This window comes from Pholcus phalangioides, unplaced genomic scaffold (genome assembly GCF_987345545.1).
Source record: "Pholcus phalangioides strain wild (caught in Gottingen) unplaced genomic scaffold, Ppha-v1.0 ptg000021l_1, whole genome shotgun sequence".
In the NCBI taxonomy this organism is placed as follows: domain Eukaryota; kingdom Metazoa; phylum Arthropoda; class Arachnida; order Araneae; family Pholcidae; genus Pholcus; species Pholcus phalangioides.
This window is the reverse complement of record NW_028301614.1, coordinates 11,363,064-11,381,572: the sequence shown is the minus strand read 5'-3', so window position 1 is coordinate 11,381,572 and position 18,509 is coordinate 11,363,064. Positions and strand designations below refer to the sequence as shown.

Genomic DNA, 18,509 nt, shown 5'->3' with positions numbered 1-18,509 from the left:
CAAATCATATCTTTTTTTTTTCAGACCCTGGGATTTTCAGCCACTTTGCAAACTGGCTGGCCAAAGCCAGAAATTTGGACATAGGCTGGATCAATTTACAACGAAATTGGCCAATTTGCAAACTGTCTGATTTTCAGCTTTTACGGTAACATATTTTTCACTATTTTAGTGCACCCTTGATTTGTATTGGATTTGTTTTATCATTTTCACAAAAATTAAAATACAAATGTACATAATAGTTCAGCACATGAAGATATCATTTTATTTTATTTTTTCTTCCATTTATATCAACACAACCATTTAACAGAAACAAAGCTGGATCAGTCAAATCACTTCTAAATAACAAATATATAGACTGGCAAGGATGTTTTTTTAAATGTATCTGATATATGTATATAATATATTATGCTCACTGACAAGAGAATCAGATGAAAAACTAGTTCTCACAGATCGAATATTTCTGATACACTAGTTACACAGATCTAATAACACATATTGATTTTATTTTTTTAATGCAAGCTGGTAAATCTGATGAAACACAGAAAGCGTATACATTTTTTATTTATTCAGGTGCTTGCTTATTTTATTTGTATCATAAGCTCTGTGAATAATTATCATCAAATATGTGATCATCTACATGATAGATTTATTTTTTTTTATCTGGGCGAGGGGGGCCCTAACAGAGACACAGTAGTAAAAAGAAATGTTATATTAAACTGGCAAGCTATCACCGTACTGGGTGTTCAAAATAGATCTGTGTCAGCTGCCACTCACTATAAATATTTGGTTACCTAAAAGCCGAAAAGAGTGTACAAGCCTCCAATTTCCAAGTATTTGACCCTGCTTTCAGTTTGAATTCAAAATTGAACATGGTTGTATATAGTTATTTGGCATTAGCTTTAAGCTATAGGTTCCATTCTAAAGAGTATGTAATGGGTATAATGGCATTCATGGGCAGCTCAAATGCCCAGTGTGCAATAAAACAAACTGTATGAAAGTTTTGAACATTGCACTTTTATCCCCTTCGTATACAGACTTTTGGCAACAAATTTGGAAATTTGTATTCGAAGTGTCAGCAATAAAACTCAAGAAACTGGTTTCCTTGTTTACATGCTAGAAACGGAAGGTGGAAAAAGATTAGTGCAGTATATATTTCACTTTCATCCTCACCTTTTCTTTCTTATCCTCCCCATTTATTATTTTCTATCTTTCTCACAAAGATAAATTATGTGTGGGGGAAATTACAAAAAGAGTATGGAAAGAATGGGAAGGGGAAAAAACAACTTCCATTTCTAGGGTTATAATGAAGCTCCACAATGATGGGAATAAAAACAGGGAGAGCTGGAATGAATTTCTTCCATATGTGTTTGTATGTGATATCTCATTCCTGATCGTTAAGGGGTTAACAAAGATGCGGTTTTATCTGATAAGTGGTTGTAAATTTTTTCCGAACAAAATGTTACATCACGTCTTTTTTGCATGTCATTTGAACATAAGGAGATAAATGAATGAGGCATATATATGGCAGATTTTTCTGACAAAATTATTTTTCCTCACTGTGGTTTTGTTTGTGCTTATGTAACACAATATTTCTGTTAACCCTTTATTTGGCAGTGTTGCTCTCAAACGCAACATGATTTTCTTATATTTTTCAAGTTAACTTATTTTATATTTTGAGCTCGTTTCGGCATTGATGCTTTGATGCTTCTAAGCAACTCCTAAATAGCCCATTTTCACTTGTGTTCATGAAATTTTTATAATTACTAGCAGAATGGCTCAGATATATGTACACATGTCTCTTATTTCTTCACAAGCCAAGCAAGAACTATTTTAGACCTTTGAATTTTGGAGAGAAATTCTATGTGTTGGGAGCAGACATATATATTTCTGTGCATTCTTCAACAACGATAGAAAAGTAAGTTGGTAAACAATAAATGACATTTTTATATTAATCAAATCTATGTAAATAATATAAATACAGTGTGTTTCCTGAAGTGTAGCGTCCTATATTTTTTAAACTATTGACAGTAAATTCGTTTTGCCATGTAATAGCATTCAAGGTACCTCATTTACTTAATATAACCCTTTAAAATTTTTCTCCTGGATATTTCAATGCTTGCCAATTAAAGGGTGTAAATTTTACTCAAACAATTTGACAAAAAGTAGGGAAAAAATAGATCTTGCTCTATTTCAGAGGGAAAACTTTTTTTTGAACACCCAGTTCATGTTCTTGCCCTACTAGAAAGTTATCTCCAAAGCAAGGAGCTTCATGTGACAGCGCAGACATTGTTTTACACATGTCATTTGCACTTGAAAATTGGTTTTTTTTAGATTTTTGGTTTTGCATGTTTGAGTGAGTTGTGGAAATAACTTGGGCTTGATTGTCTGGCTTCTGGATTATACTATACGTATTTAACTTCACAAATAAGTTGAAAGAAGAAAAAATGAATAGGACAAATATTTGATCACAAGTTATATGTACATTTTTAAGTTTCAAAAGTCAAAAGGATCACAGGCAAATTTCACGCAATCGAAGATATATATAATATATATATTTATATGCATGTAATAGAGAATTCAGAGTCAAATGGCACAAAATAAATAACATTTCCGATACTTTCCTGAGAAAAAGTCATTATCTGCATGAATATCCGCGAATTTGAAAGTGTGTGTGTGTGGGGAGGAGAGAATAATAGAAACATGGAAATTAAATGTATTTGAAGGAGATTCTCAATGCATTGGAGTGAATATTATGTTGACTTCTTGGTCAAACGTTCATGTTATGAAGTGGAATAATATCCACTTGAAAGTGTTATCAATAGGTAATAGCTTTTGTACTGCAGCTTACACATCGCTTTCAATGCATAAATAAGTAACACGCATAATTAGAGTTTTCAAATTGACTGAAACATGATAAAGAATGAGATTTTTTTTCCTCAGTAATATAAAATTCGGCAATTTTTTTCCACATGTGATAAATTCAATGACAATTTCATTAAAGTAAAAGGTCAATTTTTTCTCAAATCTAAATATTTTTGGACACACATTGAATCTGACTATGTGCGAATCTCATAACTAAAAAGCCAAGGGAATGTTCTTAAACAGACTCGAAAGCACATCAAAATAGTTTATGGACAAGATGGTGAGAAGACAATATTGGCTCTTGTGTTTTCTTTTCTCAATTACTCAGGAATTTAAAGTTTTACAGTAGCGTAGGAAATACTGTTGATATTGCCTTTGATTTCTTCATTCTTTTTTTTCAAAGTTATTCTTGGGGGAGAAAAAAAGTGTTCCATGATATGATGGTCACACATTTCTGAATAATGACCACGAAATGGTGGCGATTTGTTTTGTTGGACACAAGCATCAGCTATGCGTGCATAAAATATATATATATGCGCGTGTGGTACATTAGGAAAAAGGAATAGAGGATGGTTTTTTTGTATTGTTTTTTCCCCGTTTCTGGAGCAGATCGAGTTTCAATCAAAAGTTATTTTCAGAGAACCTGTCGTCCACCATTTACCTTCTCTTTCAAGATAAATTCTGAATTTTCCACTTTAGCTGTCCTCTTCTTCAGCTGCGGCTTCCTCTTCTGGTTCCTCGAGCGTCGTTTGAAACTTGACTCTGTCTCTCTTTAACCTGGGACTGTCTGTCCCAGGGTTGCTGATTGATGTATTGTCCTGTTGTTCTTCGTCGGCCGACACATCGGGTCGACTACGCGTCGGGCTGACCGGTATCATGTTCTGATACCAATCGCGGTTTTCCTCCAGTGCGTCCAGAATGTCCTGCGCATCTGGGTAAACCAAATCTCCCCATGTTTCCCAAAGCGGGTGGACAATGTAATCAATAAAACCAACCTAGGGGGGAAAAAGTCGATAGAATTACAAACTGAATAATTTAATTGTTGAAAATTTTAACAAACGGAATATCTCAACCCAAATTGAATGAAAAATATATTTTCAGTTTTTCTTTTCACGTAATTGGTCTGTCATTTTACGCACCTGTGTTTTCTCGATTGTGGCCGTGTGCCTGTCACACATGGGACTGATCTCCATACCTTGGGTACGTTCCTTGTCGCCCTGCTGGAAGAATTCCTCCATTATGTGTCCAACCCACCGTTGGTAGATGTCGAGTGGCTTAGTCGGATTACTGAGATCAGCACAGTGCAGCATGTTTTGGAGCACCTGAAATACGATTTCGAACGCGTATTATTGTCTTTTTGGTTGAAAGTATTTTATTGTTGCAATGCACACCGCTTAATCTGATCACATCAGAACATAGTTTTTCCTCTCTTTAAGCTAAAATCCTTTTTTCTGCTCAGAAATTCTGAGGAGTTAGAATGGAACTGTCTAATGTGTATTACGAATTATGATATTTTTATAATGTACGGTACGTTCCACAGATTACCTTGTGAAAGTCTTCCGGCCGTGGAGCTGGGAATGTGGTCAGTTGAAAGAAACTAACAAAGAACTGAATACAAATACAACGCCACAACAGGCAAATTTCCCCTACGAGGTGGCTGACTTAAGAACATCATGGATCCCCGAGCCCCTACCTACTACTGCTACACCACACATGCACCCCCCCCCCCCGCCGCGGAACCCCCCAACGAATCTGTACATGCGGGAATGTGCGTGTACGTGTAGTGAAACCTGACGTAAAGTTTTTTTGTTTCTGTGTAATGCTTGTTATGTGTAGTGCTGTCATCTGCCCCCAGTTTTACTAACTATGAGTGAAGTGTTATGATTGAATGATTTACCGTTGTAGGACTGATGCTCTCTGTGGCGAGACTTTTTAACGGGGAGATCGGCTCGCATTTGTGCCTTGAAGTTGGGAACCACAGAAAACCAACTTCAGCCGACCACCACTGTGGGGTTCGAACCCGGATTCTCGCATCACGAGTCCGGCACTATAACCACTCGACCACCACAGCGGCGGAAAAGGACTATGCCTTATACGTACCCTCATTATAGAAAAGCCATTGTAACAGCAGCGCCACACACACATGGATAATTAGTGGCTATTGCGGCCCGATTAGGACAATATGAGCTGAGTACAGCAATTTTTGTCAATAAGGGAGCCTTCTGATCTCCTACATAGTTTTGCAGATTGATAACGATAACTTATAGGAAAGAAACAATGTGTCTGGATCAACCTTAGCTTCAAAATATGCAACCCCCCCCCCAAAAAAAAAAAAAAATCGACGGGAAAAAAACACACCAAAATTCTGATAACTATAAACGAATTTTTCCCATATTATGGATGATATTGATCAGTTTCGTACTTAGCGAAAATGATGGCAGTACCGGAATGATGACATAGATGGTGATTTTAATAAGCGGCGTTTACTGCATAACTCAAAGTACTTTCAATAAATATATATATAAAATATGGTTGTTTATTGTAAAGTATGCTTCGTTGATATTCTGGACCTAATTTTAGTATTAATCCTTTAAAATAAACACAACAAAATTTGAAAATTTTAAATTTTGTTTTCCCTTATTAATTTTAATTTTGGTCCTCTTAGAAAAACGACATTTTTAGTGGTCTCAACTCCTTCGATACAGCGGTAGTTACAAGTTTAGCGCGTGTCGATTCATTAGCCTTAATGTGTCGCGTCCGAGAAAACTACAGAACGAAAATCCTTAGAATTACCTTTTTAATATTAATACGTACTGTATTTCGATGCTATATTGTGGTTACTGGAGATCATAATGATGTCAGTTTCTCGCTTCTCTTCAAGGATAAATCGCCGTTTCTTGGAGCAGAATCGATGATTATAAATTTTTTTAATCGTTGCGGCATTAATTAGGTTGAAATAAGTTATGATTAATAGCGTTCTCTTCGTAATTTAAACTTAGCGCCTCCAAGAAAGCTCGCAATTATCCTTGCGAGTCAGGATTTATTATCGCATTTATGGCACGGAGTTAGTTCGCTTATTAATCCCATAGACTTTAAATCGGGCACGCGAAGAATTTTGACCCTTCGTGTCATCGATCTTCAACCTTCTGAGATCTAGGTTTGGTTTATATTTCATTGTTTGCATTACTCGAACCGAAATTTTATGCGTAATTATGAGAATACCTCTTGGTGTAAATTCAAATGCATTTCTTTAATGCGGATGAAACCAAAGAGATATCCTAAAATTCGTTATTTTTTATCACCACGTATATGGAAAACCATCCTTGTCTTAGACGATACACATACAAATGATGTATTAGAGCCCTGACCCACCACAAGGTTGAGCTGACAGGACCCGGAACGATTCTAATCATTTTTTTTTCACATCATAAATTAGTTGTAGAGGGGCCTGCTGCAGGATGTGGGCCATGAGCAGAGCTATCATCTGCATCATTTACACACAGCAATTAAATTCAGAAATAAGACAGCGGTATTTTTCCCCACAGATACAAATACAAACGCCGCAACAGGCAAAATGCCCAACGAGGTGGCTGAAAGAAAGATACCCATAAAAAAATATGGATGTAACAAATGTATCTAAAACACAGAAACCCAATTAAAAATGCAATTATAAAAACTAGAAACTATACATACATGATAAGATATACAATGTCCATAAAAATTATTTATGGTTGTATTCTCTCTCTAGCTTCTTGATTTACCCCAACATGTTTATCGTATTTTTTTTAAATGTGCCAATTGTATTGGAATTCATGACTCTCGGAGGTAAGCTGTTCCATTTATTAACAACCCTATTAGAGCAAAAACTCCCTGCAACACCATAACCTGGAATTGTCCCTTACCAATCGATACCTGGTGTTCCCTTTTCAAAGTAGTTGATTGACAGTGTATTAATAAATCACGGTCCATCCCGTTGGAAATTTTAAATATTTCGATCATATTCTCCCCGACACCTAAGTTCCTCCAATGTAAACATACTCAAGAAATCGTCTTTTTTCATAGCTTAAGCTCAGTGTACCATCAAGAGCGCGCGTGGCTCTAAAGATGATCGTAAGGATAACGTATTCTTACTAGTGGGTTTTTCTCTCTCCTGGGTAAAAATAATCTTGAAATTATTCTTTGGTTTTGGTACTAGATCATATGCACTAGAAAAAGTACAGACTTAACGAAATTAAACGACCTCAACTTGTAGGATTGCAGAGAGTGGTCAAAATGACGCATAATTTTGACAACTGAGACATTGCGCATAATGTGCTCACCACTTATTAATAAAAAGAATTAGCGCAAAAATTCACTTATGATGACCGTGGAAATTTTGAAATTCGCAGTAATTATGCCTGACATGTTTTTTCTTTTGAGCATGAAATTATGTAATACCTAAATTTTTTGTCAATCTCAATTTTTTCTCTCAAAATAATACACGTTTTATTTCTCTTGCAAAATTTATAATTAATGAGAATCCTTAAAAAAAAAAATCCTTGTCTTATACGGCGTGCAAGCAATTTTTTGCTAACTAAGAGGAACCACTTCATTTACCTGAATTCTTTCTGTATAATTGTCGAGCATAAGCATTCCAGAGCCGGCGACTTTTTTAGTTTCGACCATGGTTTTCAGATCAGCCAACAGATTCATGTGTTTCGACATATCTGTCGCTAATACCTAATTTAAGAGAAAAATAATTCTTTTCAGAATCCATGTATGCTTCATAGCAAGATCTCTCACACTGTGGTCCACAGGTAGACTTGAAAATTTCATTGTGATTAAAAGGAAATTTAATGAAAATTATTCAACATCGTCACATATATGAGTAATATTCAAACTGGTTCAAATGAAAATAGTTGGAAACATGTGCTGTATGTAAGCTAGAGTTTCGCCAAACTGTTTTAGACATTCTACTAGTTCTCATTAGAAAGCATGAGGAACTTTTTTTTCATGAAAATATAAACTGTGAAATAATAACACGCTTCTCATAATAAACACGCGATTATACTTCATTCACGCGTTTAAATTACATTAACGTTCAACGTGAAATGGACATCTTCATATCGAGAAATACATTGATAGTCAAAAAAAAAAAAAAATCGCACCCCACAAGTTTTTGGAATCGAAGGGCAACCCTTATTTACCGCTATCTCTATTATTTATACAGTACAGTGATGCCTCGGCTTACGAATTTTTTTGGCTAACGAAGATTTTTTTTTCGTGATTTTTCTGCCTCGGCTAACGTACATTTCTGTTGATATGGATGCACGCGCCAACATAAAACAGCCGCGTTGCGAGCTGAATTTTTGCGCCAATCATCACATCAGAATTACTGTCACTCGAGCCCGATTAACTCATGTCCACCTCGGAATATTTTTCCAAATGTACTTTCACTTCTCTTTCTGAAAGTTTTTGAACCATTTCATGTAAAATGAAAGATTCAGCTGATAGAATATTTGTTTTTATTAAATTATATAAAAAATTATTCCATAGAAATTTGAAAAGATATAATTTGGTAATTTTTTTAGAGAATTAAAGTTTTTTTTACACATTATGAAAAGCATGCAGGCGCTCTTGATTGGTAAAGCGGAAATTTGACGCAATTCTCATGTTACATTTATTGAAAACAAAATGCTTTGCAAAACCGACAGCAGATGACGCTCGAAACTAAATCTCATTGCCACGTGCGAGTAATGAAACTGAAACTATTTCAAAAGGGGAAATTTTTCAAGTGTGGCTTCATTGTAAAATCAATCAGTATTTTCAGTTTTTATGAATGATTTTTCGACTAATTTTTTTTGTTCTCTAAATTTTTTTTTGCAATTTTAACTCATTTATTACACATTTATGGATTTTTTTGCTATGTTAAAGCAGGTTAAATATGCGTGGCGATACCGTTGTCAAAATTTCAGTGAAAGAAAATCTAAGAACAAGAGCCGGTTTTTTCCCCCCACGTTGTCCTTTTGCCTCAAAAGCTCTTGGACAAAAGAGTTCACGACGAAAGACTGAAATATCAGTAAATTGTGTTTGCTCATATTTTGGTTACATTTGGAATAAATAACGGACCTTGACCAATTCATCAAGTACCTTGGTCATGACAGGGGAAACTGGGGCAAAATCGTGTCCAAATGTTTGGGTCTACATCATTCTGGAACATGAAGAGAAAATTAAACAAAACTTTGTCATGCACCTTCAATGGATATTCACTACCTGAATAAAAGCGATTTTTTTTTGTTAAAAGTTTTTTTTATTTAATTATTATGATTTTTTTTCTGAAAAAAGAGCAAATACCAACACCATCTATAGCTCGTGACGTCAGTGAAGAAGGCCATTTCTCCTATTGCCATTGGATATAGCAGGCCGACGCATGCGATATCTAACTTTTTTTTGCAATATATCCAATGGCAATAGGAGAAATGGCCTTCTTAACTGACGTCACAAAGCTTTGTGCGGATACCTTGTGCTATAGATGGTGTTGCAAATACTTTCAACTACTGAAAAACTGAAGTTGTTGTTTTTCACATGTCAATTGCAAAAACAACCACAACATTTGAATCTGCGATCTTCCTCTGTATTCGAGCGTACTTTGCGAGCTCAGTCTCTACAAATGTGGCACTGGATCTATACCATTCTTATCTTCATTTAAACGGTGCATCTTTTTGAGATGTTGATGCTTTTTTGGTAACACATATTGTATGACGGCCAAATTGCTTCTGCTTCTGAAGCAAGAAACTCTTTTAGCTTTCTTAATTTTGTCTTCTAGTGTTGATTTTGAGAATATTATGATTCAACTACAACCCCGGGTAGTACAAATTTTTTTGTCTCACAAATGGCATTCATGAAACAAAATGGCGCAATTTTGTTCAGTGGTGCTTTCGATTTTCTACTCATGCGTTTAAATGTTAATTGAAAAATAACGAATACACTTATGAACTTATGAAATAAAAATCATAAGTGAAGTGAAAAGAATAATAAAGAATCATGATTCTTTAATCATTTAGTCGAGTATAGCAGATAAATATAAAGCAAAAAATTGAATTATCTCTGTCTAAAGACTTAATTTTTTTTTAAAACCACACAGCAACTACCCACTTCCTAATCTTATGCAGTTTAAAAGATAATGTTTCCGAGTGAAGACCTCATATGATTTACCGTATTCTTACTTTTAGGAAAGAAATTTTTCGTAAGCATTTTTATTATTTAGCTCCGAAATTATATAGTTCACTACCACTTGAAATACAAAATATACCCACACACGCGGCATTTAAAAAATCATTATTCAAATTATTAATTTCAAATACAAATACAAATACAAATACAACGCCACAACAGGCAAAATGCCCAACGAGGTGGCTGATAAAAAGATGCCCATAAAAATATGGTTGTCATATGTTTCAAAAATACAGCAACCCAATTAAAAATGCAATTAACACAAATTACAAACAATATATACACATGATAAAATATTATACAATGCCCATAAAGAATACTTATGGTTGTCTTATTCTAAGAATGGATAGCTTCTCGATTTACCCCAACATGTTTATCGTATTTCTTTTTAAACGTGTCAATTGTGTTACAATTTACTACCTCCGGGGGTAAGCTATTCCATTTATTAACAACCCTATTGGAGAAAAATTCCCTGCGACACCATAACCTTGCATTGTCCCTCACCAATCGATACTGGTGTCCCCTTGTAAAAGCAGTCGATTGGCGGTGTACTAAAAGTTCATGGTCCATCCTATCCATCCCATTGAAAATTTTGAACACTTCGATCATATCTCCTCGACACCTGCGTTCATCCAATGTAAACATATTCAAAAAATGAAGTCTTTCTTCATAACTCAAGCCCTGTGTGCCAATAAGGACACGCGTAGCTCTTCTCTGCACCCCTTCAACCAAGTCTATGTCCCTCTGTAGGTATGGTCTCCAAAACCTTACAGCATACTCCAGTCCAGGGCGAACTAAGCCTCGAAAAAGCGGAAGAATGACTTTAGGAGAACGCGAAGAGACCTTTTTGAAAATGAGACCAAGCATTCTATTCGATTTTTTGACAACCGCTGAACAATGTTCAGAAAACTTAAGTCGCTCGTCAATGAGAATTCCCAAATCGGTGACTCTAGTTGCATCCGGGATAGTGACACCATTCAACTCGTAAGAGAACCGTGGGTTGTTCGAACCAAAATGAGCGACCATGCACTTATCTACGCTAAACGTCATGCTCCATTCATTTGCCCATGCTGCAATCTTGTTTAAGTTGGTCTGGAGCAACTCCCTATCGCTTTCATTTCCGATTACCCCCATTAGCTTCACATCATCTGCGAATTTGCTAGTAATTCCATCGATACCCTGATCGAGTTTGTCGATAAAAAGTGAAAAAAGTATGGGGCCAAGGACACTTCCCTGAGGAACTCCACTTGTGACGTCTGTCCAACCAGAGAATTCCCCGTTCACCATAACTCGTTGCGACCTATCTCTTAACCACGATTCTATCCAATTCAGCAAGTTGCCCCCTATTCCAATCTCGTGTAAACGCTTCAAGAGTTTGCCATGTTGGACCCGATCGAATGCCTTCTGGAAATCAAGGTAAACAACGTCGACATTTTTGCTCTTACCCAAAGCCTTAGTCACGTAATCATAGAAGCAAAGGAGGTTAGTTACACATGACTTCCCCTTCCTGAACCCATGCTGATTATCCGACAATACATTATTCTCGTCTATCCACTTCACAAACTGCCTTTTGATGATAATTTCCAAAATTTTCGAGAGGGAGCTCGTCAAACTCACTGGACGATAATTAGACACCACTTCTCTACTACCCTTCTTAAATATCGGAACAACGTTAGCCAGTTTCCAATCTCTCGGGACGATACCCTCAGCAACACTACTCCTGTATATCTGTGCGACTGGCCCCAACAATTCATTAGCACCTTCCCTGAGAACCCTGGGATAGATATCATCTGGTCCTGGTGCTTTGCTTGCACATACATTTCTTAGAAGATTTAGGACCTCCACGTCTTCCACTTGAATATCGTTGAGCGTTTTATTACCCCATGCAACACCCGTATATCGAATATCATTATCTCCATTAAAAACCGACGCGAAAAAGTCATTGAAAGCACTACACATGCCTACATTGCTCTCTACTTTTGAGCCTCCTATCGAGAGGGGGCCAACTGTCCCCTTACATCCATTATTGACGTATCGAAAAAATGATTTTGGGTCAGAGCCAATGTTATCTGCCAACCTAGATTCAACTTGCTTTTTACTATCCCTTATCGCTTTCTTCAACAGTCTTCTTTTATCAGTAAACAATGATAGGTCACCTCGTCCACTTTTATACTCCCTGAATGCTCTTTTCTTTTCAAGATAAAGGTTCCGCACGCTATCCGTGAACCATAGAGGGTGTGATGTACAAACACGCTTTTTTCGAACAAAGGGTATGACGTCGTGCAAAACAGAGGACAGCTTCGTACTAAATTCTTCCCATTGACTTACCACCCCTACTGATTCCAACCGGTCTTTGAAAACTTCCGCTAACCTTCTTCGCAAAACATCAAAGTTAGTTCTCCGAAAACAAGGAACCAGTCTTTTGTTATCAACCTTACCCGAGGAAAAGTTACAGTGAAATCTGACGATACGATGATCACTGGAAGAAAACTCTTCCCCCACCGAAACATGTTCAACTAGATCCTCAGAACTAGTAAGAACTAAATCCAAAATAGCAGTACCCCTAGTGGCTTCTGATACATGCTGATACAAAAAATTTTCGAGCACCAACTTAAGAAAGTCTCTTTCATACTGATTTCCAGATGAAAGGTTCTCCCAATCAATACCCGGGTAATTGAAATCCCCTAGTATGAGAACCCTCTTTCGCTTACACATGTAGGAAATTTCATCATGCATTTTGGCGATGTAGTTTTGATCCCTATTCGGTGGATTGTAACAAACCCCAACAATAAGCTTATGACGTCTTTTGTTCTCAAGTTCAACCCATATGGTTTCAATATCACTTCTCTGCACGTTACACTCTCTAGCCTTCAAACATGATTTCACGTATATCAACACTCCACCCCCTTTCCTATCAGATCTATTTCTCAAAAAAGTATCGTATCCGGAGATGTGTAAGAAAGATTCATCCCCATCGTTTGCCCAAGATTCTGTAATGGCTATAAGATCCAAGTCCTCCACAACTATCATAGTTTCTAAAAAATCTTTCTTGTTACCCAAGCTCCTGGCATTTATTAACAAACATTTTAATTTGCCCGGTGGTTTGTTGTCAATCGAGAAGCCATCCAAGTCAGAGGTGGGTAATTCCCCGTCAGTACTGTTGTGATTATCATTAACTAACCCGCATTCCCGACTACGTGGTCTGGGAGTAAAAAACCTGACCTAAGACTATCGTAAACCTCCCAGACCCCTCTCTTATTTAGATGGATCCCATCCGAACGAAGCCACCTATCGGTAAATGCAGGAAGCTCCAAGAACGTGACCCCAAGTGAGGAGCAAATGTCCTTCAGGCCTATATTGAATTGGTGGATCCTACTCCTATATCCCCTACTACCCCTTGGCAGCACTGGAATCACTGCCACATCTGAACCCCCCTCCCTAGCGGATAATAGTAAATCCCGGTATTCTGACAGAGACTCACTAATATTCGCTCCTACCTGATTTGTTCCCACCCACAGAATCACCCGCAAGGGCAACTTTCGGCGATGAAAAACGTCTCGAACGTTGCCAATCTTCCCCCCAGGAAGACAACAGCGCTCGAAACCCCGAAAATCCCTACACACTCGGTTCCCAAGTTCCCTAACCATAGAATCGCCGATGATTAAACCCCTATCACTATCCCCCTCTACCTCATCCACGACCACCCATTCGCCCTCTAAAATGTCGTTGTTCGTGGAGATTGCTTCTTCATCAACAGGTGGCTCGACGACCAGAGGGTCCGTTATAACCGGACCCTCTAGCACCCTAACTTTTTCCCGTAAAGCTTCGACCTCGAGTTCCAGCCTTTTTCTAACCAAGCACCCTTTACAATTGAAACTATCAGCTACTATACCCCTAGACCAGGGAAACCTCCCGTCGCAAGCTCTACACAACACTAGTCGAGGTCGAGGCATACTAACACTATTGCTAAAGCTAGATAATAATATATGACTTGTAGATAATAATACAAATACTTAACAATAGGAAAATGAGAAACGTTAACTGGAAATTAAAATAATGTAAAATACATTACTATGCGAAATATACGTAAGAGACTATACGAAAAAATTACGTAAAGTAGAATGCTCAGCACTAAATCACGAAGAATAAAATAAATATGTATATAAAGAATACAACACCCTCTAAAAAAAGTATTAAGCTACGAAGTACAATTTATACTTATTAGAATTAGCTAACTATCTCAAAACACTAACACTACAACAATAGGCCCAAATGGAAGGAAAACAAAGTTATTGAGAGTACCCGGGAAAAAGTATACACTGTTTGCTAACACTAACGTCCAAAAACCTACGAACTTATATCAAAGAAGCGAGCGAACCTGGCGAAAAAACAACGAAAATGAAATGCGAACGAGAAAAATAAATATAAGTCGATCGAAAATACACAACGAAAATTTAAAATAGACGACGTTTAAAATAGACGAAAATAGACGATGTATACTCTTATTTTGACCTTCAGGAGGAGCAATAAAATTTATTCAATGTAGCTTTGCCACTTTAATTATGTGTATTTTTTCAATCAAAAAAAATTTTTCTTGTTTGTGTTTGTTTATGTATGTGCGAGTTTCATTTTTTTTCCTCATATAATTTTTATCTGTAATGTTTTGTTTTATTTTACATTTCTCGCCATGCATTAAGAACTTTGTCTTTTTTGTGTTATGGTTTTTCGTTCTTGATTTTTCTTATCTTTACGTATTTTTTTATTTGACAGTGATAATTTTGTCTCTTTTATGTTGTATATCTGTCTCTTTTTTTTGTTTTATGTTTCTGTTCATGTCGTATGTTTCATATATTTTATTCATTAATTATCATGTAAATTTTCAATCATCCGTACAGGCATCACAGCCTCTGGGTGATAAACATGTTTTGTTTTGTTTAAACTAATCTAAATCTCTGTATGTTGTAAATGAATAAATTTGATTTGATTTGATTAGTTCAAATTTCCTTAACCACTTTACGATCAAGGACGTAATATTGCGTCCAAACGCTAGTGGAATAAATTCACGAAAGTGCTCTTTGTTTTCTTTCCTCTCTCCTCATTACCGCGAAGGTTTGTTGCAACCCTACGAAAACGCGATGTATCCTCCTATTATATACATTTAAGAGCGAAAGAGAACAAGTAGGTGAAGGTGAAAATAGAAATCTACTTCGTACCTACTCTATTATCTGTAAGTATTTCAGATAAGAGGGGGGGGGAGAAAGATAAGAGTATAATAGATAAGTATATCTCTCCTATACGTATGTATTACACTGTTTTCCTTTCATTTGTTTTTCTCTTACTTTTTCCCTTTTTCTTTCCTTCCTTTTTCTAACATGCAGTTGGGTTAGGACAAGGTTACCATATTTGTCATCGATTCGTTACACAGAGATCATCCGAATTTCTTGCCAATCTTGCCTTGTGGATTACTTGTGATTATTTTGCTTGTAAGAAAAGCGGTTAAATGCTGCAGAGCATTTTTGTTTATTTGTTTCCGGGTGGATCGCAGAACTAGATTCGGAGATAATGCAATGAGTCTTCAAGTGGCCCACTGAACCAAGTTCCTGGGGAACCAGCAGTTAATATTAACATCGACTGACTATCTAACACTACTAAAACAATGCTTAACGTTAAGAGGGACCAGCCCATACCTGATGCGGCCGTAAACGCGGTTGTCAATGATGTTCAAGCAAATCCTGCAACGCCGAATATGAGGACAATTCTGCCCATACCGGATGCAACCGTTCACTCGAACATTGAAAAAGGCATCGAGAACTTATCCAAGGAAAATATTGTCTCTAGGATTCACAATTTGTTATCAGAATGTTCGTAGTCTACGAACCAAAACTTCAGTTTTGAAAACAGCAGCATTGTCGAATGATCATAATTTTATCTGTCTGACTGAAACTTGGTTTAATAATTACTTTGATGACTCTGAACTTTTTGATGACAGATACGTTGTAGTACGCAGAGATAGAAATTATAGTGAATTATTATTTGAAAGGGGCGGGGGTGTGCTCACATTACCGTTAAGATCAAATACAAATTCAGCGTCATCGAAATGGGAAATTCTAACCTCGAAGCAGTTTGCATTTAAGTTTGTTGTGATGGGGGAGTGTCTGCATATAGTGTGTGTCTATTGCAGTCCCAACTGTAGTTTATCTTATTATATTGATTTATATAATACTATTAACTATTTTTTCTAATGATCAAAAAATAAATGTGATTATTTGTGGCGATTTCACTTTACCGGATATAAATTGGCTCGATTCAAAATTTCTAAAATGTATGTACAAATCAAAATTCAATATTGAACTGCTGAAGTTCGTCCAGTTTAACGACCTTGTTCAGTGCAATAATGTTACAAACAGTTTGGATAGGATACTCGATTTGATTCTTGTTAATCTCAATGCTTTTTCTATTGAAATCTCAAGAGATTATTTCCCAATGATCATTGCAGATATAATCACTATCCATCTCTTTTAATTAACATAAATAAATTTGTTTTGTCTAAGTATAGGTTTGCCAATAATGATGTTGCTAGTTATGGTTTTTCAAAAGCTGATTTTTTTATTCTCTTTACCATTATTTTGGTGATTTTAATTGGAATATTTTAAATATGTATGACAATGTCGATGAAGTTGTCAGTATTTTTTATCGATATATTTTTATGATTTTTATGATGTATGTGTACCTAAGCGAATCCCTATTGTAAGGAAATTTCCACCATGGTTTAGTAAATCCACGATTTTCAAACTGAAACAAAAAGTGAAATTTCGCCGTAGATATTTGAAATATAAGAAAAGCGTTTATCTTATGCAATACCAGTCTTATAGAAATAGAATTAAATGTGATATAAATAATGACTACAATCAATATATCAGAAACATCGAAGCGTCAATCGAAAAAAATCCAGAACGTTTTTGGTTATTTTGTTAAACTAAAAATAAGAAGAAAGCCCAATCTATGACGAAACAAAACAATATTTTTGTATACACTGATTCTGATAGTGCTGATGCATTCGCAGAATATTTTGGAACGATTTTTTCCACCAATAATCTTGATAATGTCGATATCAGATCATCAATTCGATGTTCAAATGATAATGACATAGTGAGCGTGAATAACATTACGGCTGATGAAATTAAGAAATGTATCAATGACCTCAAGAATACAGATTCTTTAGGTCTTGATGGGATTCCTGTTTACATTGTTAAAGCTTGTGTTGATCTTTTTGTGTATCCATTATTGATAATTTTTAACTTGTCTATAAAGTCTAGAGTCTTTCCACATTTGAATGTGGAAAAAATCCAAAATAATTCCAATCTATAAGAAAGGGGATAAGGCCTGTCTAACGAACTATAGACCGGTGACAATTATTTGTTGTTTTTCAAAAATTTCTGAATCCGTTATGCATGCAAGAATATATCCACAAATTAATAAACTCATATCAGTCAATCAACAATGAATTTTAACCTCAGCATAATTGAAGCAATTAGTAGAGATACCCAATTGGATGTCATCTATACTGATTTTGCTAAGGTATTCGATAAAATTCAGTATACTACAGTACTTTATCAGAAAAATTAAGAACATTTGGTTTTAGTTGTGATCTTGTGGTTTGGTTCAGTAGCTATCTCCAAGGCAGAATTTGCAGTGTATTGTATTGTTCTGCACTAAGCAAAAGTGTTAATGTAACATCTGGGGTCCCTCAGGGATCGATTCTTGGATCGTTATGTGGGCGATGGAATGGTCCAAGGGGGCGATAGAAGCTACTGATTTAACATACGATCCTATGGGTTTACTTAAGTTGGGGGGCGATGAGAGGAAAAAATTTCTGATGAAGGGGGCGATAGAACAAAAAGTTTGGGAGACTATGGTCTAAGTGATTGTAGAGATTTTTTATTGATATCATTTTTCCATAAGTTGTTTTATAATAAGATTGACTGTACGCAAATTTTACAGGAAGTTAATATTAATGTTCCAATGTATCGAACGAGATCTTATAATTTATTCGCAATTAAGAGATACACAACAAATTTATGTAATTTTGATCCTATTCATAGATTCAGCCAGCTATATAATTGTCAAACAGGGAATCTAGATATTCTTGATTCCCCTTTAATGAATTTTAGAAATTGTCTTTTTAAGACTATCGGGGCGCAGACCCCTGTTCATTTTTATTCATGTAATTCATGCATTTTTCAGCTTTATTTGTTACTATTTATTTGGTTTGATGCACATTTGTTCATTTTTTCCCCTCTCCAACTGTAACTGGATTTTTCTGTTGTTGGAATGATGATAAATAAATTAATATTACCCGGTTTTGCCCCACTCTCCTCTACATATTATAACAGGGGCTTCTGACAAATAGAGAAAAAAACTTCGGCACGAGCCGA

General features: G+C 36.0%; 1 protein-coding gene across 3 annotated transcripts in view; it reads right to left on the bottom strand.

Moving 5' to 3' along the window:
* Window positions 1–248: 248 nt before the first annotated feature.
* Window positions 249–18,509, bottom strand: part of LOC149070611 (3',5'-cyclic-AMP phosphodiesterase 4C-like) — a 344,660-nt gene continuing 326,399 nt past the window's right edge. For 2 of the 3 annotated variants that reach the window (XM_089249156.1, XM_089249154.1), the window contains exons 12-14: window positions 7,459–7,581; window positions 4,002–4,184; window positions 249–3,857 (exon numbers count right to left, since the gene is read on the bottom strand). In XM_089249156.1, the coding sequence (XP_089105282.1) occupies window positions 3,558–3,857; window positions 4,002–4,184; window positions 7,459–7,581 (606 nt within the window). In that variant the 3' untranslated portion in view covers window positions 249–3,557. The remainder of the gene's footprint in view (window positions 3,858–4,001; window positions 4,185–7,458; window positions 7,582–18,509) is intronic. The other variant, XM_089249155.1, reaches the window with a different exon arrangement.